This window comes from Fringilla coelebs, assembly GCF_963513975.1.
Source record: "Fringilla coelebs genome assembly, chromosome: 24".
NCBI classification, from domain to species: Eukaryota; Metazoa; Chordata; class Aves; order Passeriformes; family Fringillidae; genus Fringilla; species Fringilla coelebs.
Window position 1 is genome coordinate 5,196,189 of NC_140050.1, and position 25,778 is coordinate 5,221,966.

Below are 25,778 nucleotides of genomic sequence, written 5' to 3' on the forward strand. Positions count from 1 at the left end.
TGGTGCCCAGTCTGTACTTGTGCTTTCAATAAATTCTTCTGTATCCTTCACTCCTGATCTTCCTCCTCTTTATTGTGCCTGTTTTGCTTCTTATTTTTCCTTCTCATGTAATTCCAGCTGCCTCATTTTATTTTAACTTTGACTTTTCACAGACTCTGGGCTGGCAGTGCGTGTCCCTGTCTCCGTGGAACCATGGGATGGGGTCTGACCCCTCCGTGCCAGGCTGGAGCCCCAAGGCCTGAGACTGTCAGGCCCTCACTGATGCCCTGCCTGTGTCACACTCCAGCACTTTGTTACTTCATGTTCCTAAACTTTCCATATGTTCTGGCTAATATCCATGAAAAATAACCCACTTTGAGTCAAACCCTCCTCTCTGTAGTCCTGTGCTGTAGCTGTGGGGCTGGATGTGGCATTCTCCATCCTATGGGATAAGGTGCAATGCCCATCTCTCCATAACCTCCCTCAGGAGCAGAGTGCTTCCTTCTGTACATTCAGCTCTGCTCAAACTCCTGTCCCAAAGTCACCCTGGGGAGACAGTCCCCACCTGGAGCTGCTGTTGTGGCTCTGCTGGGCCCATCTCTCTGGCCTGAGCTGCCATTAGGCTCCAGCGTATTCCACAGGCGTTTGCACAGCCCTCTGCCTCCAGGGTTACCGAGGGGGTCCTGCCGGAGCCGGGGCCGCTGAAAGGGACCACTGTTGTTCCTTGAAAGGCTAATGGGATTTGTAACAGCTGCCTCTGTGCCTCTGAAAGCCGGGCCGAGGGCGATGCGTTGCTGCCCCGCAAGAGTGAGCAGGGTCATCGCTCCGGCGTTGCTTCCCTGAGTTCTCTGGGGCCCGGCCGAGGCTTTGCAACCACCGCGGGCATCCCTGTGCCCTTCCCTGGCCCCGGGGACACTGATGGCTGCTGGCGCGGGTGAAAGATCCCACCGGGGTGGCAGCGATGGATGGGGGTCCCCATGAGAACAGCGGTGGCTTCGAGGGGGTCGCGTCCTGTCCCTTCCCACAGCGGAATTCCCCAGCCCGGCCCCGGCACGGCAGAGCCGTGTCGGGGACTGCCTCTGCATCCTCCCCACCTCGGGCTGGCTCTGACAAAACTGCCCTGAACGCTTCCTTTAACGGGAAAAAAAACGCGGACTCCGCACCAAAGGGCTCTTCCAGCCCCTGCCCGCAGCCGGAGGAAGGTGCTGCCTGCAGGGTGAGGACGCTAAAGCCTGGCTTTGGGGAAGGGGCTGCCTGCGGGGTGAGCACCCTAAAGCCCGGCCTTGGGGATGGTGCTGCCTGCAGGATGAGAACCCTAAAGCCCGGCCTTTCACATGCCCCCAGCCCCGCGGGGCGCTGTGGAAAGGGAATTAGCTGCCAGGCGGAATCCCAAAGCACTCACCCCAACTCGGGGAGCGATTTGGGAATCCCAAATGGTAAAGCGAGCTCCGGGGCGGGGCCGGGAGTGGGGCTGAGCCCTTTGTGTGTCACAAAGGCGGGCCCTGCCCCTGGGGCTCACCCGGGGGACACGCGGGGACTCCGGGCAGAGGCTGTCGCCAGCGGAAAAGGGACACCCGACACGAGTGGTGCCGAGGCAGAATCCAGGCTGGAGCTGATGAGGTGGGGGCTGACAGCCCCTCCTGCTGCAACCCTGTGGGGGGAGGCCGGGGGGGAGGATGGGGATAGGGATGAGGATGAGGATGAGGATGAGGATGGTCCTGCTCCCTCCCGACCCCGCGGGTCCCCAGGCGATGCAGCAGCGGCTCCTGGGGGGCTGCCCAAGGCGGGTCCGGGCTGCGGGAGCGGGTGCGGGGCTGGGGGGGTTGCCCGAGACTGCGAGAGCGATGCGGGGCTGTCAGTTGCCATGGAAACCGCTGGGTCAGAGGCGGCGGGAAGCGGCGTGTGACGCCATCGGCACCGCAATGAGCCGTGAGCGCGGGGGCGACGTGGGGCTGGTGGGCTGGGAGCCCCCGCATCGCCCCGACCCCCACCAAGGACCGCCGGAGCGTGGCATCAATCGCGGTGACCTTGGCCAGCGGCTGCGGGTCACCTCTCCGGGTCACCTCTCCGGGTCACCAGCACCACGGCTGGATGGAGCAGCCCCAGGGCCGTCGTGCTGGTTGGAGTTGGACCCTCATCTCCCACCCCCCAGGGCTCCCCACAACCCCCCACACCACGGGCTGCTGCCACAATCCTCCTGCTAATCCCGCGTGGCTTTTCCAGCACCGAGTCAGGGTTATGTGGATAATCCATATGTTTGCAAGGCAAAGGCTTTGGGATATCCACTGTTAATCCAATTGGCAGTGGCAGTTTGGTGCCATCGGCACAGTGTCCTTTGTGGGGGGGGGGGACACGGCTGCCTCAGCCACTGCTCCCCGGGGCTGGGAACTCCCACAGAGCCCTGGTCCTACCCCCCCACCAGTCGTGGGATTCAGCTGCCCCCACCTGCCAAAATAACCCAGCCAGGGAACATCCACGTGTTTATTTGCTTTTCAAACCACAGCAGCTCCAGCTGTTGCCCGACATTCACAGCCTGGAGATCCCCTCCCTGCTCCCCCCAAACCTCAGCTGCAGCCCAGGGCTGCTCCTCCTGGGGCAGAGCTCAGCCCCCACTGCACCCCCACCCCAACACCCCCCTCTCCTCCAGTCCCTGCAGTATTTACAGCCTGTGCACACCCAGAGCCACAGTGCTGGGCAGAGCCCCCTCCCAGTCTGTCCACCCTCAGGCTCCCTCACACAGACTGGTGATGCAGGATGGGGGTGTCACAGGACCCCCAGCACCCACAAACCCCCACATGAGTAGGGCCTGCTGCCCCACAGCAGCCTCTTCCCCCTGTTAAACCCCATAATCTAGTCCCCCCCGAAGCCCTTCAGCACCATTTGTCCCTCCCCACCCCCCTCCAGACATCCATTTCCAGAGCTGGAATAAAATAACCCCTCGGAAATGTCAGCACCAGTGTTAGAAAGAAAAAGAAAGTCAAAAGTGCTTGGAGCTGCCCAGCCCCACAGCCTGGGGGGGGCAGATCCCCACCAGCTGCCCGAGCAGGAGCAGGGTCCCGTGCCAGGGGTCCCACAGATGTCTCAGCTGGCTCAGGACCAGCGTGGCCATGCTGGTCCAGAGCAAAGCCAGCCCCATCCTGCCATCCCCAGCAGAGGCACCCCAGCATCACAGAGCCCCCCCAAATCAGGGCAGGGGCGTGGGGCTCAGTCCTTAAACCTGCGGCCCGCCTGCATCTTCTTGTAGTACAGATCCACCTCGCTGTCCGCCGGCCCGTCCCGCTCGGCCGGCTTCCTCCGCAGCGTGGAGTCACGGCTGGCTGTGGCCAGTAGCCCCTCGGGGGGGGCCTCCACCCGCTCCCCACCACCCCCCGCTGCCCCCGGGATGGCGGCCAGGCTGCCGTAGCGCGGCTCGTCCTGCTCCATGTCGCTGACAGAGGAGCCAGGGGAGACGCCGGCGCTCTTGGCCGGGCGGAAGCCGTGGAAATCCTTCCCCACCTCACCCAGCTCGTAGGTGTCTGACCCCTCCGGCCCCTTCGGCCCCGACTTCCACTCCCAGGGCCCATTGCCAGCAGAGAGGTGGACAACGGGGTGGTGAGGGGCGTGGGCGTCGATGGTGATGATGCTGGAGCTGTCCCGCTCCGAGGGCGAGCGGTACTGCGAGGAGTCAGAGCTGGTGGAGGACGAGGACGTCTCCGAGTGCTTGGGGGTGACGGAGACGAGGCTCTGCTGCTTTGACATGGCGATGACCTGCATCAGGCGCGGGGGGTTGGCCACCCTCTGCGCTCCCCCCTTCTCTGCCACCATCACCCACTTGGCCCGCACGGCCGCCCCGCTGCCGGCCGCGGCCCCGGCGCCCGCCTGGCTCTCCTCGGGGATGTGCACCAGCTGCGAGGCGCCCGGCCGGGGCTGGATGAGCACGCGTGGCCCCATGGCCGCCCGCTCGGCCGAGCGCGCCTGCACCGTGGGGTACAGAGAGGGGGGCACCTCCTCGCCGGGCTCCCCCACCGCCCGACCCTGCGCCGCCTCCTCCGCCAGCGTCATGCTCCGACCCTCCAGCGACTTCTGCTTCCACTCCGTGATGAGCTGCTTGGAGCGGGAGGCGTCCACGGGGACGTGGATGGTCATGTGGCGCCGCGCGGGGTCATCCATGGAGGGGGTGTTGACGCGGGGCAGGGTGTTGCTGAAGGTCACCATGTTCTCCTTGCCCATGGGGCTGCGGGGGGCCAGCAGGTCCACGTCCACGCTGGCCCGCTTCAGGCTGCCCAGCGAGTTCTTCTCGCGCGGCACCGGCCGCGCCGCCTCCTCCAGCCGCGCCTGCGGGTTCAGCTCGTCGGTGCTCACCGACTTGTTCTGGTGGTAGACAGAATCGTGGCCCCGCTGTGTCAGCGCCCGCAGCGCGTCCTTGGCCGGCGCCTGAGTCGGGACCCGCTCCGTCGGGGCACGGAAGTTGCCGACAGCATGGAAAGCCTGTGGGAAGGGGAACCACAGAATCCTAGGATGGTTTGTGTTGGGAAGGACTTTTAAAGGTCATCTAGTCCAATGTCCCTGCCACTAGATCATGTTGCTCCAAGCCCTGTCCATCCTGGCCTTGAACACTTCCAGGGATGGGGTAACTACAGCTGCTCTGGAGAGTGTGGAGTCAAATGGCCCCAGCAGCATTCCCCAGCCCCCTCCCTGGGCACGGGCAGGACCAGCACCCACCAGGTAGGCGGCAATGCCGGAGCCGATCAGGAAGCCCACGTAGACATCAGCGGGGTGGCTGCGGTACTGGGTGATCTGGGTCAGGCCACAGATGCCAGCAGCAATGGCGAAGGCGAAGACCAGGATGGGCTTGAGTAGCTTGGTGCTGTCCGAGATGATGGAGTTGAAATACATCTGGGGCAGGAACAGGCTGTTAGTCACGGCCCCGGCCATGCACAGAGCTCTTGGGTGCATGTGGGACTGCAGGTGCCTGCGCACACACCCAGCATGGGCACAGGAATATCGGCCAGAGCTCGTCCGTGCCAACAGGAGAGAGACACAGCTGCTGCCCATGGCACGGGACTTGTGCCAAGCCAGCATGTGCCAGGCAGCGCCGGGAACTCACCGACACGTAGACAGCAGCGAAAGCTGAGAGTGTGGCGTGCTGGGATGGGAAGGTCTTCCTGCAGGGAGAAGGGACGTGGTTGGGACGGGGCAGGAGGGCTGGCAGTGCTGCACAGGGCTCCCCTGGCACGTACCTGGCAGAGAGGATGGCGTGCTTGTCGGTGCCTGAGCAGATGTCCTGGGTGATGTAGGGGTTGGCGTCACAGGGGGTGCCCAGCAGTGTGTAGTTGGGCTTGCAGACGGTCAGGAAGAAGGGAGCATGGTAGCCTGTGGCCAGCTGGATGACGTCTGTCACCAGGGCTGTGGCACAGAGCCCGAACACGTGCACACCTGGGGGTGGCAGGAATGGGACAGTGGGTCACCCCCATCCCACGTGGGGCAGCCAGGACTCACCCAGCCCTGGAGCACCTGCTGGGATGGGTCCGGTGCAGGGTCCAGAGTCTGGGTGGGGCCACGCTCCTGCTATCACAGCCAGGGTGGCCCCAGGTCCCCTCCAGCCCCCAAATCCTGTCCAGGCTGTGGCACAACGTACCCACAAACCTGACGGTGCGGCGCAGGAAGGAGTTGAAGTTGCAGCCCCCAGCGTTGATGCTGCCCTCGGCACCGGCGCGGCCCTTCAGCCGGGACTGCAGGCAGTACACCATGCCCTCCCCGACCATGATCTGGGAAGGAACCGCTGGCTCAGGCAGGGCTGGGTTGTTGGCAGAGCCACCCGATGGATGCTGGGCACTGCCAGGCACCAGGACCCCGATCCCCAGCTCTGTCCCGACCCCACAGCAGGACAAACCCGGACGCACCGAGGCGGCGGGCGCGGCGAAGGCCAGGCTGAGCAGCATCAGCAGCGGGATGAGCTCCTCGTTGGTCTCCACGTAGGGCATGGAGAGCGCCCGGTCGTGGCACTGGAAGCCCACCTTGGCCGGCTTGAAGAGGTCTGTCAGCTCCAGGAAATAGAGTGTCACCACGGAGGAGGCCACGATGGGCAGCTGTGGGGGACACAGTGGGGACCAACGGCCCCCGGAGCGATGGCACCGCACGGAACAGGGCACAGAACCCACCCTGCTGTGCCAGGGCCCGGGACAGAGCCACTGCACAGCCCCCAGGCCGTGCCCACCCTCCCCACACCCACCTCCACGAAGTAGAAGCAGGGCAGGAGTGTCATGCTGTCCTTGGGGGCGCGGGCTTTCTCCTTGGGGGGGATCATGGTCCTGGGCAGGCGCAGGGGTCCCACCGGGCTGTGCCTCCACCCTGTGGGGGCACGAGTGTCACCACACGGCAGGCATGGTCACCCCTCCAAGTCCCTGACCCTGGAGGGGGCACGAGCACCCCCGAGCCACCACCCGGCCCTGCAGGGACGCCCCATGTCACTCCTGGTCACCCCCAGGTCACAGCACTGCCCCCGCTCACCAGAGAGACACGGCTGGAACTGGGGGTGCCAGCGCCCCGGGGGGGCGACCCCCAGCGCCCCAGGGGGTGCCGAGCCGAGCCAGGGGCTGTGACAACAGGTGGGGCGGAGGCTCTGTCGCGACAGGAGGTCACTACCGCGACAGGCGGCGAGGCTGCTGCGGAGGGCGTGCAGAGGGGGGTGTGCCGGCCGCAGAGCCGGGCCGGGGATGGGGCTCCCCGAACCCTCCGGCCCAACCCCACGAGATTGCACCGAGCCCGGGCTGCGAAATGAGGGGGGAGGATAACGGGGATGGAGCGACGAGGGGCAACGGCGAGGGGCAGCGAAGGGGGGAGAAATACCGGGGGATTAACCGGGGGTATAACCGGGAGGGCGGGGGCGCAGCGGGGAACCTCCCCTTCGCAGGGACCGTGCCGCAGCCGCGGGCGGGGGTCGGGGCCGAGGGATGGGAGGGGGTGTCGGGGGAGGAGGAGCGGCCCTTTGTGCCGGTCCGTGCGCCCCACTCACCTCAGCGGCGGCCCCGGGGCGCAGCGGGGCGGGGGGCGGCGGGAGCGGCGGCGAGGGGGGGATGTCCCCGGGATCCGGGATGCTCCTGCCTCGGCGGAGCGCGGGGAGCGGCGGCTTCCTCCGCCCCCGCCGCCTCCTCCTCCTCCTCCTTCTCCTCCTCCCTCTCCCGCCGCCCCCCGCTCCGCCCCGCCGCCCCCGGCCCCTCCCGGGGCGCTGAGCCCCCGCCGAGCCCCCGCCGAGCCCCCGTCGCTCCAGGGATGGGGGTCTGGGGGGGTCGGGAGGGGGTCGGGAGGTCGGGGGGGAGAACGAGGCGAGACAAAGGGCCGGGCGGGGCCGAGGACAGCCGCGGGACCGACCTCTCTCCGCGCCGCTCCGCATCCCGGATCGTGCCCAGGCACCGGGGGGCCCGGGGGGTCCCGGGGCCTCCCCCAACCCGGGCTGCCACCACCCCGATCAACCCTTGTCCCCCTGTGCTGCAGGGGGGGTGACCCCTGCCCCAAGGCCCCTCCTGGCCGGCAGAGCCCCCTCCCCTGCCCTGGCTTGTGGGGACCCGAGGGGTGGCCAAGCGGGGGGGGCCACACCACGGGGGTGAGATGTGACCCCCAAACTCACCGCCCAGAGCTCCGCCAGCCCCCCCGGGCTCTGTCGGCCGGGAGTGCTTGCCCTGCCCGTGGTACCCGAGGGTTTCAGGGGAGGGACCCCTGGACCCAAGCTCACAAGTAACCCCAGGGGCCACCTTCAAGCAGGAGCCTCGTGTCTCCCAAATTCGGGCCTGGGGAGGTGGGTGCAGCTCCCTCTGCTTTCTGGAGGCTCCCAGCACCTCCTGGCAGAGGCAACAGCACCCCAGCCCCACCTGCCCCTGCCCTCGCCCTGCAGAGGATCCCGGCCGTGCCCCACCCCATATCCCACCCTGTACCCCATTCCCTGCACCCCACACTCACTTGTTCCCCCCAACCACCCTCTCACGGTCCTGTCCGGGGTCTGAGCAGCCCGGGCTCCACATGGTGCCCTTGTTCCATTTTTGGCCCTAAGTGGGCAAAAATCTCCCGGCGTATTTAACATCGAAATCCCGAATCCCTGGAAGCTGCGATTAAGCTGCTCTCCCTGCGGAAAATCCCGGCTTTGAGCCGGGCTCAGCCCCCTCCCACTCCGCCACCACCCTGCTCCTACCCCTGCCCACCGAGTGCCACCAGCACGTGGGGACAGCGCGGAGGTGAAGCCACCTGCAGAGGGACACCTGAGCCTCCGGGCACCTCCCCCCGCTGTGTCCGGCCACCCGCTGACCACTGGCCTGGGGGGTCGGGGGTCAGAGGTCGGGGCTATGGGGGGGTCTGCGCAGCCGGACAAAGGGAATGCGGCAGCTCGGGGCTGTAAAAGCTCGTGGAGCAGGAAAAGGAGAGGGTGGGCTCCTGCCCCTCGCGGGGTGTCCCCTGGAGTCCTGCTCGGTCCCAGCTGCGCTGTCGGGAGCGCGGACGGACCAAGCTGTGGGTAGCCACGGTGGCCCGTGGCCATCCCGGCAAGGGGGGGAAGGCAGCGAGATGTGGGGGCGCGGTGAGAGGCTCCGGGGACTCCGGAGGGGGCTCCGGGCGGCTCCGGGCGGCTCCGAGCTCGGGTGGGAGCCGAGGCGGTGGCTCCGCTTAGTGGCACCGGGGAGAAAGGCAGAGGGGACCGGGGCTGCCGCGGCCACCGGCATCCCGGACACCGCCCCTGTCGCTGCCATCACCCCTGCATCACCGCCGCCCCCAGCCCTGCAGGAACCACTCGGGGCAGGGGTGACGGGACGGGTTTGCATCCCTGGGCACCCACCGAGCTGGCACCCAGCACCCACCGGGGAGCGGCCCCCAGGCCGGGCGGGGGCCCCTGCTCCTGGGAGGGCGGGGATAGAATTTGCCGGAGCCTTCTTTTGCCAAAAGCCTGAACTTCTTCGGCATTTTAAACCCCGGCGCAGAAATCCCCGGCAGCGGGTGCCAGGGCCGGCAGCTGGGCCGGGCTGTTTCCTCCTCCCGCGCTGTTTGTGCCGGGAACTCTTGACCCCTTTTATAAGCTGAATATTTCAAAACATTCAGCCCACGCTGCGGAAACCCCCCCTCTCCCTCCGCCCCCCCCCCTTTTCCTGCCCCCCCCGCCACCCCAAACTGGCCATAAAAGCGAGTCCCAGCCCCAGCCCCGGGTGAGCAGCGTCCACCCCGCACCCCAAAACCTCAGCACACCCCCAGGCAGGCAAAGCCTCCAGCGGGCTCTGCAGCCATGGGGCCAAGCCCTGCTCCCGTCCTTGTCCTGGCTCTGCTGCTGCTCCTCTGGGCCCCAGTGAATGGTGAGTGCTCCCCCCGCACCCCGGGGCAGTGACACAGCACGGGGGTCCCTGCCCAGCTCCCCCATTCCGGCCTCCACCTGCAGCCAGGTGCTGCTGCAGCGCACAAGGAGGGGTCTGGATATCCAGGAAGGGACCACGGGAGCGACACTCCCCTGTCCCACTCAGCTGAGCCGGCCTCTCTCCCGCAGGGCAGCCCCGGGGACGGATCCTGAGGGGCTCCGAGGCCAGGCCCCACCTGAAGCCGTACATGGCCTCGCTGCAGCTGGACGGGCAGCACGTCTGCGGGGGCTTCCTCATCGCCCAGCAGTGGGTGCTGAGCGCTGCCCACTGCATGGAGGGGACGTGAGTGTGGCTGGGGGGGTCACTGCATGGCTGGGGGGGCTGCTGGGCTCAGGACAAATCCCACTCTGGAGCCTCGACCCCAGTGTCAGAGCGTGGGACTCAGCTCCCACCTGCAGGGAGGACTGGGCTGTGGGGCCTCCCAGAGCTGCTTGCCAGGCTCTCCTACCCCCCACAGCCCCCCCAGCTGTTTGTCCCACACTCTGACTCTCTTCCAGGGATGGCAAACTCTTCCAGGTGCTGCTGGGTGCCCACTCCCTGACGCAGCCGGAGCCCCACAAACGCCTGTACCGAGTGCGCGCCCAGTTCCCCCACCCCGGCAGCAACATCCACAACAACAAGGATGACCTGCTCCTCCTCCAGGTGGGCTGCTGGCTGATGGGACCCTCCTCCCCAGCAGGCACAGCCCCATTCCTGCAAATCCCACTGTCCCCTGGCCCCCTGCAGGGTCACCGACTGGCTGGAGGAAATCCTCACGGTCAGGCTGGGCCGTCCCTCCCTGTCCCATGGGACCATCCCTGCTTCCCCCAGCAAAGACCTTTGAGCTGTGTCCAAATGCCTCCATCCTCCTCATAGCTCCAGCTCTGCCCTCTGGCTGCATCCTGGGGCTCCAATCAGGAGGGTTGGTCGAGGCCAGGGTGGTCTCAGTGTCAGGGCTGGGCTCACCGTGCTCTGCTGGTCCTGGGCAGAGCTGCCGGTGTGACCTGGCTCCCCTGTGGCTTTGCGGCAGCTGGAGGAGAAAGCCGAGCTGAACACGGACGTGCGGGTGCTGCCCTTCCAGCGGGAGGACAGGGACGTGGCGGCCGACACGATGTGCGAGGTGGCGGGGTGGGGCACCACGGACCACAGCGGCAGCCGGCCGGACAAGCTGCAGCAGCTGGAGCGGCCGGTGATCAGCCGCGATGTCTGCAACCACCGCACCCGCCACGACGGCACCATCACCCAGAACATGATGTGCACCGACTCCCGCAGGAAGGACACTTGCAAGGTACCACAGACCCGCCACGGATCCACACAGGGCTGGGAGGGGGCAGCGGGCAAAATGCCCAGAGCCTGGGAGAGGCTGCGGAGCAGGAGGGGACAGCGTCGCCAGGGTGGTGCCCCTTGATAGACGCTGCAGAGCAGCTCACAGGAGCCTGGGGGAAGGAACGAGGGGCGCTCCCTGTGCTGGGGTGTCCTAACAAACCCTTGGCACCATCACCCCGAACATGATGTGCACCGACTCCCGCAGGAAGGACACCTGCAAGGTCCCACATACCCGCCACGGATCCACGCAGGGCTGGGAGGGAGCAGTGGGCACAATGCCCAGAGCCTGCGGAGCAGGAGGGGACAATGTCCCCGGGTGGTGGTGCCCCTTGCTAGACGCTGCAGAGCTGCTCACAGGAGCCTGGGGGAAGAAGGAACGAGGGGTGGGAGGTGGGCTGGGTGTCCTAGCAAACCCTTGGCCCTACTGATGAGGTCTGGTCCTGCAGGGAGACTCCGGTGGACCGCTGGTCTGTGGCGGGGTGGCCGAGGGGGTGGTGACAGCCGGCTCCCGCGTCTGTGGCAACTACAAGAAACCGGCCATCTACACCCGCATCGCCCCCTACGCGGCCTGGATCGACAGAGTCATGGCCTCTGCCGCCCATGGGGAGGGGGACACTCGCTGAGGGCACCCCAGGGACCTGCTCCTTGCCACGGCTTGCTGCTGCCAGCACGGCCACAGCACACACAGTGCGGCCCCACCGCGTGCCACTGCTGCCCACCCCGCTGCCAGTGTCCCCAGAAGCCAGGAGGAGGGCTGGCCCAGGGGACTGGTGAGGAACCAAGGAAGGGGGTCCCAGGACCCCCCCTCACAAAGCACAGGGCCCAGGTGGGGGAGAACTGGGGGTCACAGCCCTCAACAGGCTTTGCTGAAGGTGCCCAGAATGCTGCCCGCGACCGCTGCAATAAAGTGATGATGATTCCTGCAGAGCTGCTGGGCTGGAGGAGGGGGGAGAAGGAGGGAGCTGGGGGGGTCTGTGCAGGAGCCCCTGCCCGGGGGGGAGCTGGACATGGGGTGGGACATGCTGAGGTTGTGCCCTTTGGGGACGGTGTCGCCTTGGGTGGGAGCAGGGGACACATCCTGCAGTGTGGCCACAATAGGATCGAGACCTGGGGCACGGTGTGAACATTTGGGAAAGCAGAATCTGCCTGTAGCTGATATGGCAGCAGCAGCTCTGGCTCCCACAGTGAGATCCATCCTGGAACCCCACAGGATTCTCACTGGGACCCTCTCGTCCCAGGGGCTGAGGGGCAGGGCAGGGCAGAGCCATCTTCCCACCACAACTCGGGTCACACCTGGAGCCCTGCTCTCCCACTGCCCTGTCTTTGGAGGGAGCAGGGCAGCAGCACAGCCCAGGGCACTGCCTGACCCTTCCACTCCCATCCCAGGAGCTCCGTGGTCAGCAGGGGGCTGAGGGGGACACGAGTGTGTCTCCATCCCCTTGCTCTGCTGCTGTTCCCTGTTCCCAATCAAACCTTAAATAACCCCAAACCTGTTCTATGAGGAGCTCACAGAGGGCCCTGTTTGAGTTTTACTTACAGGGGAAAAAGAGTCTTAATAAGGTGCAGTTTCTTAATTAGCCATTTGATCGTCCCTAATTACCAGCAGAGCAGAGAGGGGGAGAGGTCTGTACAGCTCTTACAGCTCTGTGCAGTGAAGCATTTGCTGGAGTCGAGGGATGAACTCTTGTCACCAGCTCCAGTTCTCAAGAATAATGAAATCATGGTTCCAGAGGGAAAGGAATGTACTAAGACTGGCTCACCCCCCTCTTTAAATGGTCTGTGGGGACCTGGAATTGCTGGCTGGGATGCAGCAGCAGGAGGCTCCAGGCTTGTTCCCCTAAGAGCTGAAGGAGCCGTGGGAGAGGAGCAGGCCCAGATCAGCCCCAGGGCTGGGGCTCCCCACGCTGTGATTTCCTGCACGGGACAGCAGCAGCTGAGGGCAAGAGAGGGAAAAATCAGAAAGGATTTTTGGCTGCACCAGGAATGCTCCTCCTCTGGCACGCTCAAGTGTCCAGACTTGAAGCTGGAGGCTTGCACAACCCCAAGGATCTGATGTTTTTTTCCTCGAGTGTCCATAAGGCAAACCTTGAAAACATGCATTTATCCTTCCCCTTTTTCCAATGATGGTAGCTCCTTTCCTGACAGATGCTCTGGCAGCCCTCCCATGGCTCCACTGCCCCAGCCCCACACTGTGCAGCCACGTCACACCACAGAAACAAACCCCTGGGTTCTGTACAAAATCAGGAGAATTTTTATTTACAACAGCAAGGGGCAAAGGGAGGGTTCACTCCAGGCAGCAGCATTCATATTCCTGCTCCCACCCAACACTGATGGGCACACAGGAGCCAACTCCTGCCTCAGGGACAAGTTTGCTGAGGGATCAGGAGTGCCCAACCCACGTGGCACTGCCCAAGCAGCCAGAGGCACAGGGTGGATGTGAGGTACCAGCTGTGCCCCCCTCAGCTGGGACTTTGTTCTCACCAGCTGCCCCGTCACCACTCTGCCCAACCCAGGGCCCTGCCAGGGCACTGCTCTGCTGGCACAGACACAAAACACAGCCAGGTTCTCCCCTCCCAGGCCCCAAATGATGGGGAAACCTCTGGCATTCCTTTCCAGCTCTTCCCTGGTCAAAGAGGCAGAGCTCCCTCAGCTCTGTTTTCCAGCACAGCTCAACCAAGGACGAGCAGCAGCTTTTACAGCATGAGGGAGAGGAGCTGCCATTCTCTTGTCCCAAAACCTCTGTGAAGGGAGCCCTGTGCAGCTCTTGGCCCTCACTGCACCCCAGGAAGGGCTCAGGAGTAGCTGAGGGGCATCTTCCTCCAGAGCCCCCCACACAGGCAGTTCTTGATCCAGCGCTGCTCCCACTGCTTCACTGCTGTCACCTTGTTGGGGGACTTCAGCATGGTGACACAGCCACACCTGGGGGGACATGGAGGGTGCAGCCAGCCCAGGGGCAGTGCAGAGCCAGGAGCTGCATGGATCACACAGGGATCTGGGTATCCATGGGGGAAACCAGCTCCTGTCATCTGCAGGTGACACTTGTGAGCACCAAAACCAGCTGAAACCAGCAAGCAACAATTCCACTGAGGGCTCTGCTGGAGCTGGAGCCTGGCAAGGAACAGCCCCAGCTGCTGTTTATACATGAAACAACTGACAGTCATCTCACAAAAATGATCTGCTACAGAGGCTTTCTATTAAAATCAGTAATTAAAGCTAATTCAATCACATGACTTAGATGGATGCTTGTTCCCTGAGCCATTATCCTGAAATCCAGGCTCTCCCATGAGGGTGGATGAGTATGGCAGCACGAAATGCAAGCCTGGTGGAAAGATGACTCCAGAATGGGAGCAGGGGCAGTGGGGTGATTCCTCCCTCCAGCCCTGCCATGACCACACAGGTGCTTTAATAAATACCAGACCCACAGAATTGGGCATCACAGAGAGGAGTTGCTGTAGGGTCTCCTCCAGGCCAGATTACTTGAAGAGCTTTATCTGATCTGTTTGATTTTTAACCCAAGGGGCCAGGCTACAACAATGCCGCTCTCCTGACAATGACATGGGCATCCCAGGTTAGGGACACCTTAACCACAGCCCCAACCAGTCTCAGAGAGTTCCTGAAGGACACAGGACAGTCCAAGTCCTGCCCAAGCTCCACTGCAAGTGTCACTTACCTGGTACAGGACTTGCATTCCTCTGTTGGGTACGCACCCAGGTGCAGCCGCCTCAGGTGGTCAATTTTGGGCTGTCCAGGGGCCCTGGGGAGGGAAAACAGGACTTTCCTAGAGTGTCACTTTCCATGAGCTGCTCCCAGGACAGGGAGCTGCATCTCACTGGCCAGCATTGCAGAAGTTCTGCCCACTTGCCCACCCAGTGCCACGAGATTCATTGTCACAATTAATCACATTAATTAATGGGGTTTTTCCTCCCATTTCCTATCATTTTTCAGTACTTAAAATCCCCAGCCCATCACAAGCTGAGAAAGGCATTCGAGCAGAGAGGACAAACTGCTCTTGGGTCACAGCAGCAAGGAGACAAGCCAAACCTCAGAGCTGCCAAGATTCCTTCTCACCATGCACTGAAACATTCCAGGGGTTTGTACCTGACAAAGGCATCGAACTGGGAAGAGACAGTGTGGCCAACGAGCCCGGGAGCCTTCCCAAACTGCAGCCTGACCAGCTGCTTGTTCTGCAGCTTGCTGATGATGCCATCGTTGATGGGCAGCCAGTCAATGTTGGGAATGAGCAGCTGGCTGGGCAGGAGGCAGCACTCATCGATCAGGGCATCATCGGGCTCTGTGATGTGATTTTCCTCACGACCTGCGTGGGAAATGAAGGGAAAAAACCCTGTGACCTTTACATTTCTCCCTCAGAGCTCCAGAGAGCTGCGTGCAGCCTCCTCCTCCTCCACTGCCAACTCAGCCTGGAAAACAATAACCTTGGCAGCTGCACTTGCCCTTTCTCAACGTGCCAGACCCCCTCGGAGTCACATCCCACCCCACTGCTGCAGGAATTACTGCTCAGGGAACCGGCCACACTCACAGCACAGCCAGAGCTTGGTCAGGAGCCTGAAGAGCAGGGACATGCTGTCCTGGGTGTCTGAGGTCGCTGTGTACACGGGGAGGCAGCTGGGCTTCAGCAGCCCCCAGATGCGGATCACCACCATCAGCTCCCGGAACATGCCGAGGGACGCGCCGTCGCGCAGGAAGCTGTGCCCAGGGCGGACTGGGGAGCCCTGTGGGGGGACAGAGGCGTGGGTGGGGGTCACAGCAGCCTGGGTGGGCTCACACCAGCCTGAGGTGGAGCTCACACCAGCTCCAGCCACCACACTGCATGCAGAGAGCTCCTGCTTGCAGCAGCACACACCCTATGGAACCTGCTGCTGGGATGGTGGAGGGTCACCTGAAGGTGACACCTCTGCAGAGCTGCAAGAGGAGTGTGGAAGGGGCTAACAGTGGGCCTGTTAGCTAAAGGAGTGAGAAGAAGCTGATAAGGAGCTCTCTCCAAGGCTGTAACCACGGAGACAGAGAAGTGAAGAACTGAACAAAGATAAGAAGAGAACTTTGCAGTTGGACGAAGTATTTTTTAAAAAAGTTACTTGAAGTCACTGTAACTTTTCACCAATGGTGTTATGTTGATTTATTGTGGCCAATAGTTAGGGTAGAAGAAGTATAAACAATTAGAAAGTGTATGAAAGGTCAGCCATGTTCAATAATAAAGAGTTGCCATCTGTGGCCTCTGCTTTGTACCGTGACTGCCTCGACAGCAACAGAGGAGTGTCCCCAAATCCCCCAGGTACAGTGCTGGTCACCAGACCCAGATGGGCATGGGAAGGGCCATTCTCTAATTCTGCTGTTCCTTACTGCTCCCCAGTGCCTGTGCTGACAGGGACATGTGGCCCTGTGTGTCCTGGCAAAGCTCCCCAGCACTGCCCATGGGTGTTTGTGTCCTTTTGGTGTGTTCTCAGCACTCCAGGTCTCACCTGGTTGGGAAGGCTGGCCAGCAGGTAGAGCACAAAATCCCCCACCCACTGGATGAGCTGCTGCAGGGACTGCAATGTCGTCATCTCCAGGACAAACTCTTCTGTCTTCAGGTTAATCATCACCTTGTCAATGTCTGGAAGAGAAGCAAGACATTACCTGGCTCAGGAGGATGGACCCAAACCTCACACCCTCCCTGTGGAGGTCACACTTGTCCTCCTCCTCAAACCCAGGAGTTACAGAGGCTGTGACACCAGGGGGAACAGCCCAATCCCAAAAGCTGGGAATGCAGAGCAGGATGCTGTGAGCAGTCAGTACCTACATCCGTGATCTTGGAGCAGATCTCGGTGAGCCGGTCCCCGGGGCTCTTGTCAGGGGTGTTGAGGAAGTGTGGGCGCAGCAGAGACTTCAGGGTGCAGCTGATGGCAATGAGGAAGAGCTTGGCGTGGTAGTCACACACACGGGCGATGGTGCTGGAGGAGAGCTTGCAGAGAGATGCCTTCATGGCAACGATGCGTGTGGAGAGCACCTGAGCCACAGGGAAATGCAGCAAAAGGCACAAGAAAAGGCAGAAATTAGCATAAGCTCATTAGAGCTGCTGCTGCTGCTTTATTTCTGCTCTCCCTTTCTGCTGCAGGAGTGACAGGAGCAGTGAACACCCTGCACGTGAGCGCTGTGCTGGGCACGTGCTGCTGCTGCTCCCAGAATCTGCCAAAAATAGATTTCACCATCTCACCCCAAGTTTCCAGCAGCTAAGACCCCGCTGCTATCAGGGAAAGTGAATGCTGCTGGCATGGAAGCTCTTCCCAGCTCCATCACTGCCTGAGCAGGGCACTCACAGAGCACAGCCACCAATGTGCTAAGGACTGGCACTGGCTGCTCCCCCTCTCCAAACCGCTGAGCACCCCCATGCCCAGCCTGGGGGTGAGCCCAGAGCTCCCACCCACCTGCTGCAGGGCTGCATTCTGACGCATGTACTCCTCGTGCAGCTTCTCCACCAGGTTCTGCACCATGCTGGGCTGGACGTGGAGCAGGATGTCCCACCAGTCGTAGCCAGTGACCATGCAGTACTCCAGCAGGAACAGCAAGTGCCTCAGGGACATGTTCATGTCCAGCACGTGGCCCATGGAGGGGGAGATGCGCAGCATGCTCAGCTTGAAGGGAGGAAGCAAAGGGAAACTGGCTTCAGGAGTGTGGGATCTCCAGGAGGGTGGGATCTCCAGGAGTGTGGGATCTCCAGGAGTGTGGGATCTCCAGGAGTGTGGGATCTCCAGGAGTGTGGGATCTCCAGGAGGGTGGGATCTCCAGGAGGGTGGGATCTCCAGGAGTGTGGGACTTCCAGGAGTGTGGGACCTCCAGGAGTCTGGGACTTCCAGGAGTCTGGGACTTCCAGGAGTCTGGGACTTCCAGGGTCCCCCATGGCAGGAAGCAAACTATGAACTGATTCCATGTTCTTAGAAGGCTAATTTATCATTTTATGTACTTGTATCATAGAATGCTGTACTAAAACTATACTGAAGAATAGAGAAAGGATACTTGCAGAAGGCTTAACAAGAATGATACTAATGAAAACTTTTTCTAGAGTTTTGACACAGTAGGATGGCAATTGGTTATTAAGTAAAAGCAATTTACATGGTGGATAAACCATCTCTAAACTACATTCTAAAGCAGCAAAACACAGGAGAAGTAAATGAGATTTTTTTTTTTCTTTGAGGCTTCTCAGCTTCCTAGGAGAAGAATCCTGGGCAAGGGCATTTTTCAGAAAATATGACAGTGACACAGGAGTGGGCTTGAAATTGTCCCCCAAAGCTACCACACAACATGGGGCCCAATGAAGCTCAATCCTGACCTAGTGAGAGTTTCTGACATTGATGGGATACATCCCTTTCCAGTATGGATCTCACTGGATCTGGAATGGAATGGAGCTGGAATTCCCAGTGTTTCCTGAGCAACCCATCACTCCTGAGAGAGCCTGGGTAAGAAACAACCCCACCATATGATACAGGGTCTCCTTGAGCCAGGTCTTATAAGCTCTTACAGATATAAGCTCAGCCACCTCAGATGGCATAAAATCAGCAGGATGGCTTCTGTGGCAGTGTTGGAAACAAAAGTTTTAATGCAAAATAACAAAGCTTTTTTCCAGAGAAAAAACAGAGCCAGGGCAAGAGGTTCTTGCTCCTGGTAAAAGCCATTAGTTTCTTTGTTCTCTTCTTTTTCTAGTAAATTGCTTAGGTGGGACTTTTTGGCTTCTGTCCAATTTGCCATCCTAAAGTTTGAGGTGAAGTCCCCAAGGTCCTATGAGCTGTCTTTTTAGCTAATAGAGGAGAGAAACTTCCAGGCTTTTTTTTCTTTTTTGGGAGACAAAGGACAATTTTGTCACTCCATCAACAAGAGGCACATTCCTACATCCATAAGAGAGCACCAACCTTGCCATGACTGTCCACACCAGCCAGAGCCAGTGATGTCCAGGAGAGCTGCATGGCTTTGAAGTGCACCAGGGGCCCCGTGGTGCGTGGGCGTTTGAGGGCTGGCTCGTCCACGGGGCGCTGCGAGGAGGAGCCATAAAACACAGCCATCATCTGCAGGGACAGCCTGTGCACAATGTGGACACTGCCATCATGGAAAGCCAAGGCCAGGCCTGGGGACAGGAGACAAGTGACACTGAGCAAACAGCTCCTCCCAGCATGGCAGAGCCCTCACCCAAAGCAGCGCTGCGGGAGCGTCGGGGGTAGGGTGGTGGGGATGGATGGAGAGCAGAGATCTCTGAAGGCAGGGCTTGGAACTTGGGGTTTATTGCAAAGGGTCTGGGTGCAGAGACCTGCTGGGAGCTGCCAGCCACAGCTCAGAGCAGGCCTGAGAGAAGTAAAGAAGATGAGACAAAGAGAGGGAGAAGATGAGAGGATAAGAGAGTAAGAGGGTAGGAGAGCGAAGTTCCCGTTACAACACAATAAATCTTCTGTGTTGAATATTCTAATTCTCACTAACCAACCTAGTACAAGATACAAATCCTATTGCATTTACATACAGCCTATAAAAATCATTACATTACCATAAAATGTGTTACATTTTAAACCCTAAAAACTGTTCTTTGGGCCCCCTTCTGCCAAGCTAGGAGGGTCTGCTCTGACCCTTAGACCTGTCTGCAGGCAGAGGGGATTGTTTTGTCAAAAGGGGGTTACCTTCAGCTGGCCACACCATTGTTTTCCAGTTGTTCAGTGACTAAAGTATCTCAAAGTTTGCTTTCATTTCAATCTCGCTTATAGTTTCCATATTCTCAAAATCTTTTGCCAAGCAATCATATTTATAAGGCTTTCCTGTTTCATCTTCCCCACCACTTAAGCCCATGGAGAAGCCAAAGGGCTGGGGGCTTCTCAGGTGTCTGTGGCTGAGATGACCCCTGAGGTACTAGAAAGTCTTTTTCTTTCCTTGCCCCTCAACTGAAGAAGTCAGTTCTGCTTTTCAAAGTTATTTTTTCTTATCTATTCCATTCTTTCTCTGACCTGCTGAGATCTGTCCAGCAGGTTGGGTTGTGGCACAGTGCCTGCCCTTGGGGTGGTGTTAACTTTTTATACTAAGAACTACATGCACTTTATTGACAATAATTGTCCAATACCTCTCACCTATGTCAGACAGTCTGCCTCTACTCTAAACCAATCCAGAAGTGTCACCATCTCAGCAGAAGATGGAGGACAAGAAGAAGGAGAAGGAGGACAGGACATGCCCAGATTCCTCCATCTTGCCTCTTGAACCCCCATTCTAAAAACCCCAAAATTCTACTTTTTCACCCTGTGACAAATTAATTATCATTCTACTCAAATTCTTGTGGCTTGTAAATCTTCACACAAACTTGGTAATTTTTTCTATGGGCTAAAATCGAAGGCACAGGTGTTTTTGACTCCATGCCAAGGTCTCTGAGCCCCTTGCCAGGGTCTCAAGTCATCCAGGGCAGCCAGAGGAATGTCCTGGGTCCCAACAGGGGCTCACAGAATTTCACAGCCTCTTCCTACAACATTTAAAAGTTTTCCTTCAGCATTCCACGTGCTTTACTTCTGCTATAGCTCAGGTGGTGAAATTTCAAGCAAAAGTGACATGTTTAGAACAAAGACAACAGGAACTCCTTACCCAGTCCAGGGAAGAACTTGGTGTCGTTTGCCACCTTCAGGTCAGTGTTGGTCAGGGAGATTGGGAGCTTTGGCAGTGCCACAGCTGACACCCTGTCCAGGTCGTTGGTGGCAGACAAGATCCTCCACTTCAGGATCATGGGCTGCTTGTCTCCCACTAGCAATGAACAAAATGAGTTGAAAATAAGCAAATGAGTGAGAATTTTGTCCCACAGAGATCAGAAAATCTGCTCCCCATTTCTGCCCGTGCTCCCCCAAGCAGGATCACAGATCAGGCACTGGTATATTTCCCATATACTTCCAGTATGTTTCCCTCATAGTTCCCTATTTTTTTCCTGAATTATACAAACAACATGTTTTGCTAAATCTCTCTTGATGGGAAGCCCTGCTGTGGGTGACTAAGATCCTTATATACAATAATCCTTTATATTTCACCAACAAACTGCCCTGATTAATTCTGTTTTATCTGAGATCAGGTGAAGCCAGAGCAGAGGATTAATCCAGCTCTGCTGCTCAGTCCTGGTCCTTTGGGAGCCTTTGCTCCTCTGGTGGCAGGAAGGGTGGCTGTGCAGCAAAACACAAAAAATGATTTTAAAATCTTTTATGATGTGAAAGCAACAACCAAACCCCTTCCTGAAAACAGCAAGTTGCTGCCTATGATGCAAACAGACAGAATGGACTGAGAACACCTGAAAACAAACATGATATTCTGAATAATCCCATATATGGGATAATGGATGTGAGAAACTGCACTGCTTTTTCCCTCAGACCAAGCTCCTGTTCTTGAGAGTGCCCAGAGCAGACACTTACCCACAGGAGAGATTTGCTGGAAGATGTTGTTGACAGGCAGACCCTCCTTCCTAAGGGACCAGCACTCCACAATGCTGTTGTTTTGGTTGGAAGCACAAAGCAGCACCTGTGGAACAGAGTTCCCCATCACAGAGCTTCACAACAGGGACAACACTGCCCTGGTCATTCCCACCCTCCATTTCCAGGGTCCTGCTCCACCAGCAAAAAGCAGAGGATCAAATCAGTGGGAGGTGAGGTGAATTAGGGTACCAGCTGCACCAGAAGGGCAACTAGGAATGCCAAGGGTATTGCAGGACATGCTGGTCACCTCCAGACCCTCTGAGGAAGGCCAGGTGGAGCAAAGAGCAGCTGCCCACTGTAGCCACATTTCTCCTCACAGAGAAAAGCAAGGCACAATTCTTCACAAGGATTTCTGAGATTCACATTCTCTGAACCTCAAGGAAAGGAAAAACAGAATTCTTATCTCATTTGCTGTGCAAAGTAGAATGCAATATGGGGACTGTTTACCCAAAGTGATGGTCTTTTGTTTCCTTGTGTGTGAGTGTGTGTGTGTGGTGACTGTTGGCTGACAGTCACGAGATTCAGTGTTGTGTGCAGAGTTGAGTGCTTGGCAGGTTCAGTTTTACATGTATAGAATAAAGTAATTAATTAGTAATTAATTCTGATATCAACGGAGTCCTCCTCATCACTCCTCATTTGTTGGAAGCACAAATACCCACTATAGCGGAGCAGAAAATATCCACTATAGGGGAGCAGAAATATCCACTACAGGGAAGCAAAGATGTCCACTACAGGGGAGCAAAGATGTCCACTACAGGGGAGGACAAATACCCACTATAGGGGAGCAGAAAATATCCACTATAGGGAGCACAAATATCCACTATAGGGGAACACAGATATCCACTATAGGGGAGCCCAAATATCCACTACAGGGGAGCAAAAATACCCATGACAAGGGAGCACAAATATCCACTACAGGGGAGCAGGAAAATATCCACTACAGGGGAGCACGAAAATATCCACTACAGGGGAGCACAAATACCCACTATAGGGGAGCACAAATACCCACTATAGGGGAGCACAAATACCCACTACAGGGGAGCACAAATACCCACTACAGGGGAGCACAAATACCCACTACAGGGGAGCACAAATACCCACTACAGGGAAGCAAAGATGTCCACTATAGGGGAGGAGAAATACCCACTATAGGGGAGCAAAGATGTCCACTACAGGGGAGCAAAGATGTCCACTATAGGGGAGGACAAATATCCACTATAGGGGAGCAAAGATGTCCACTATAGGGAAGTAAAAATATCCACTATAAGGGACCAGAAAATATCCACTATAGGGGAGCACAGATACCCACTACAGGGGAGCACAGACACCCACTACAGGGGAGCACAGACACCCACTACAGGGGAGCACAGACACCCACTACAGGGGAGCACAGACACCCACTACAGGGGAGCACAGATATCCACCCCAGCCCACCTGCTCTGACATGTCCCGAGCCAGGAACTTGAGGTGGGTGATGGCCGGGTACTTGTCCTTGCGCGCGGGGTCGGTGGTGCAGCGCATGAAGAGCGAGGGCAGGATCTCGGTGTCGATCTTGCACTTCTCGTTCACCACGCTGACACAAACCTTGTAGAACTGCACGGGGGACGTGCTGCTGCCATCAGATGTGGCCACCACGATGTTGCCCCCGCCCGTGAAGGCGACGTCGGCCAAGGCCACGCGGCAGCGGAGGCGGCACAGGCTCTCGGTGGCCGTCAGCACCTGCCCGTTGGGCTTGAGGAGGGACACGGTGACCAGCCCACTGATGGTGACAGCAATCCAGCCCTCCATGGGCTTCCCACCAAACAGAGTCAGGGATGGAGAGAATTTCACCCGGGAAAACTTCTCGCCGAAGTTCGAGGCTCCAGACTGGAACGAAGGTTAAAAAAACTTAAGTGTTCGTAGCCAAAATTTGTGCCTGTGGAAGTCTTCTCGTGAGAGAGGGGCAGGATTTATGTGGGACATCACAGGAGTTAAAAAAACACAAGCAGGGAAGTTGTGCTCGGCAGCTTTGGGCTTTCAGAGTCTGCAGGATCACACATGTTTCCAAACCAGGAGCTCAAATCTGTGCCCAAATCCCCCAAACCTCGGCACCCCAAATGCATTTCCTCTGAATCACCACTGGTGAGGAAAGAACTGCTCTATCTCCATGTTCCTGCCTAGAACTGAGGTACCAGACTAAGGGAGACACATCTGAAACACCAAAAGAAACAAGGCTCCAACCCCCCTGAGAATTCAGCAGGAACCAGGAATCTGACCTCTTTGACTGGAAAAACTCCCCAAGGCCACAGGAGAGCACAAACACAGGCAGGATCCTGGGCTCTCTGCCAACACCTGAGTGTCCCTGTCATATTTTCTGAAAAATCCTCTTTGCCCAGGATTTTCTCCTGAGAAGCTGAGAAGTGTCAGTTTCTCCCTGTTTTGCTGCTTTGGAATGGGGGCTCAGTTTCTCCTTGTTTTGCTGCTTTGGATTGTTTATCCAAACATGTGAATTGTTTTAACTTAATGACCAATCATGGCCAGCTGTGTTGGACTCTCTGAGTCAGTCACAGGTTTTTATTATTCATTCTTGCTAAGCCTTCTGAGGTATTCTTTTAGTATAGTTTTAGTATAGCATTCTTTAATACAATATCATAAAATAATAAATCAGCCTTCTGAGAACATGGAGTCAGATTCTCATCTCTTCCCTCATCTTAGGGGGACCCTCACAAAGCCCACCCCACAGTTCCAGCCCAGATCCCTCAGGAAGCTCAGACAAACCTTCTCCACGTGCAGAGCCAGCTTGACACCGTTGTGCAGCCAGGACAGGGCCACCACAGGGTCCCCCTCCACCACGCTGCCCACTGTGTTCTCCCAGCTGTTGGCCAGGTGATCTGTCATGCTCCAACACTTGATGTGGCCATCAGCATCTGCTGAGAGCAGCCTGGAGCCTGTGACAATGACACTGTGTGAGAGCAGGGGCAACAGGCAAAACCCCACAGGAATTGCACCCCATCTCTTTGGGATGTGCACAGCAGGGTGGGGACCCTGTGACAATGATACTGAGAATGGGGGAACAGCCAAAACCCCACAGGAATTGCACCCCATTGCCCTGGGATGTGCACAGCAGGGTGGGGACACTGTGACACTGCATGAGAAGAGGGAGAACAGGCAAAACCCCCCAAGGAATTGCACTCCATCTCTTTGGGATGTGCACAGCAGGGAGGGGGGGACACTGTGACAATGACACTGAGAATGGGGGGAACAGCCAAAACCCCACAGGAATTGCACCCCATCTCTTTGGGGACATGGTGACAATGACACTGAGAACAAGTGGAACAGCCAAAACCCCACCAGGAATTGCACCTGATCTCTTTGGGGACAATGTGACAATGACACTGAGAGCAGGTGGAACAGCCAAAACCCCACCAGGAACTGCACCCCATTGCTCTGGGACATGCACAGCAGCGGGGGGACACGGTGACAATGACAGGGAGCCCAGCCCACCTGACTGATCCCACTCCAAACACGTGATGACTTCGGTGTGGCCCGAGTTGACAGAGTAGACATCCCAGGGGTGCTCGGTGTCGATGATATGGACCATGTGGGTGAGATCTGTGTGAACAGAGAAGTGACTCCTGTCCCTTGTCACTGCTGCTGAGCCTCAGAGTTGAAGCAGGGAAAACATAAAATATTTTATAGAAATTATCTGGGAACTCAGTGAGGGGCCAGACACCAACCGGGCTTGGTCCTGGTTTAGTGGAACCAAACCCACTGCAGGGAACAAACCCGTGTGAGACACTGCCAGAGGCTGAGGAAAGGAAGGAAGAGGAGGAGAGCAGCCAGGAGCTGCCAGGGGCCGGGCAGAGCTCCGGGCCAGCGGATCGTGGCCTCTCCCGGGAGCACCGGGAGGATTTCCCGAGGGGCTCGCGGTACCTTTCTCCTCCTCATTGCGGAGGTCCGTGGTGAAGGCGATGAGGTTGCGGCAGGACCAGGCGCACACCAGGGGGATGGAGGGGCAGTGGTTGCTCTTGGGCTTCTTCTCCCACTCGCACACGTAGGCCAGGTCCATCCCGCCGGCCCGGACACGGGACACCGGACACGGGATACCGGACAGCCTCGGTCCTGCGTGGGGGCAACACAAGGCCGGTCACACCGGGAACGGCCCGCACGGACCCCAGCCGCAGGGGCCATAGCGGGGGTCACAGGACACGTGTGGGAAGAGCCCCGTACCGGGAGAGACCGCGGCGGTCCCGGGGGAAGGCGGAGGGAGCGGCCCGTGGGTACCGACCCTACGGCGGGTGGGAGGGTCCTGGGGCCGGACACGGGGAGGTGCCGGAGGTTGCCGGGGCTGGCGGGAAGGTGACAGGAGGGGCCCGGGGCGGTCGCAGGCGGTTCCCGGGGGTCCCGGTCCCGGTCCCGGCCCGGCCGCACTCACCGGCGCCCGCCGCCTCCCGCCGCTCCCCAGGACCCCGGCGCCTCCGCGGGCTGCCCGTGCCGCGCCTGCGCCGCGCGCTCAGGCACTGCCGCGGACACCCTCAGAGAGAGCCATCCAGTTGCTAATTAGCATAAAAATCTACCCAGAACCCACCGGGCAGAATAGAAAATATAACCGGCCTATTTTGGACATTTTTTGGGAAAATCTGAGGAAAATGAGGGAGTAAAAGACTAAGAAACACTTGGG

At 58.9% G+C, this 25,778-nt stretch overlaps 3 protein-coding genes across 5 annotated transcripts; 1 reads left to right on the forward strand and 2 right to left on the reverse strand.

Annotated features, from left to right (window-relative positions):
* Positions 1-3,183: 3,183 nt before the first annotated feature.
* On the reverse strand, positions 3,184-6,265 carry PLPPR3 (phospholipid phosphatase related 3; the record flags this gene model as incomplete). Its single annotated transcript, XM_084221069.1, has 7 exons — positions 3,184-4,446; positions 4,681-4,854; positions 5,066-5,123; positions 5,199-5,394; positions 5,597-5,726; positions 5,862-6,047; positions 6,191-6,265. The coding sequence occupies 7 exons, from the start codon at positions 6,263-6,265 to the stop codon at positions 3,184-3,186; spliced, it is 2,082 nt and encodes a 693-aa protein (XP_084077195.1).
* A 2,864-nt stretch (positions 6,266-9,129) lies between these two features.
* LOC311162785 (complement factor D-like) lies at positions 9,130-11,577 on the forward strand. Its single transcript, XM_084221334.1, has 5 exons — positions 9,130-9,287; positions 9,476-9,629; positions 9,845-9,989; positions 10,357-10,614; positions 11,099-11,577. The coding sequence occupies exons 1-5, from the start codon at positions 9,221-9,223 to the stop codon at positions 11,273-11,275; spliced, it is 801 nt and encodes a 266-aa protein (XP_084077460.1). The 5' UTR covers positions 9,130-9,220; the 3' UTR covers positions 11,276-11,577.
* Positions 11,578-11,666: 89 nt separating this feature from the next.
* On the reverse strand, positions 11,667-25,555 carry MED16 (mediator complex subunit 16). Of its 3 annotated transcripts, none has more exons than XM_084221332.1 (15): positions 25,533-25,552; positions 25,031-25,219; positions 24,602-24,709; positions 23,876-24,045; positions 22,553-22,984; positions 21,059-21,164; positions 20,250-20,405; positions 18,554-18,765; positions 17,075-17,281; positions 16,446-16,656; positions 16,130-16,263; positions 15,190-15,382; positions 14,751-14,967; positions 14,323-14,406; positions 11,667-13,571 (listed from the first exon to the last, which is right to left on the reverse strand). In XM_084221332.1, the coding sequence occupies exons 2-15, from the start codon at positions 25,164-25,166 to the stop codon at positions 13,445-13,447; spliced, it is 2,493 nt and encodes an 830-aa protein (XP_084077458.1). In that variant the 5' UTR covers positions 25,167-25,219; positions 25,533-25,552; the 3' UTR covers positions 11,667-13,444. The 3 variants fall into 3 exon arrangements, with proteins under 3 accessions (XP_084077458.1, XP_084077457.1, XP_084077459.1); XM_084221331.1 differs by lacking the exon at positions 25,533-25,552 and adding an exon at positions 25,386-25,526; XM_084221333.1 differs by having other exon boundaries at positions 11,668-13,571; positions 25,328-25,555.
* Positions 25,556-25,778: the final 223 nt, after the last annotated feature.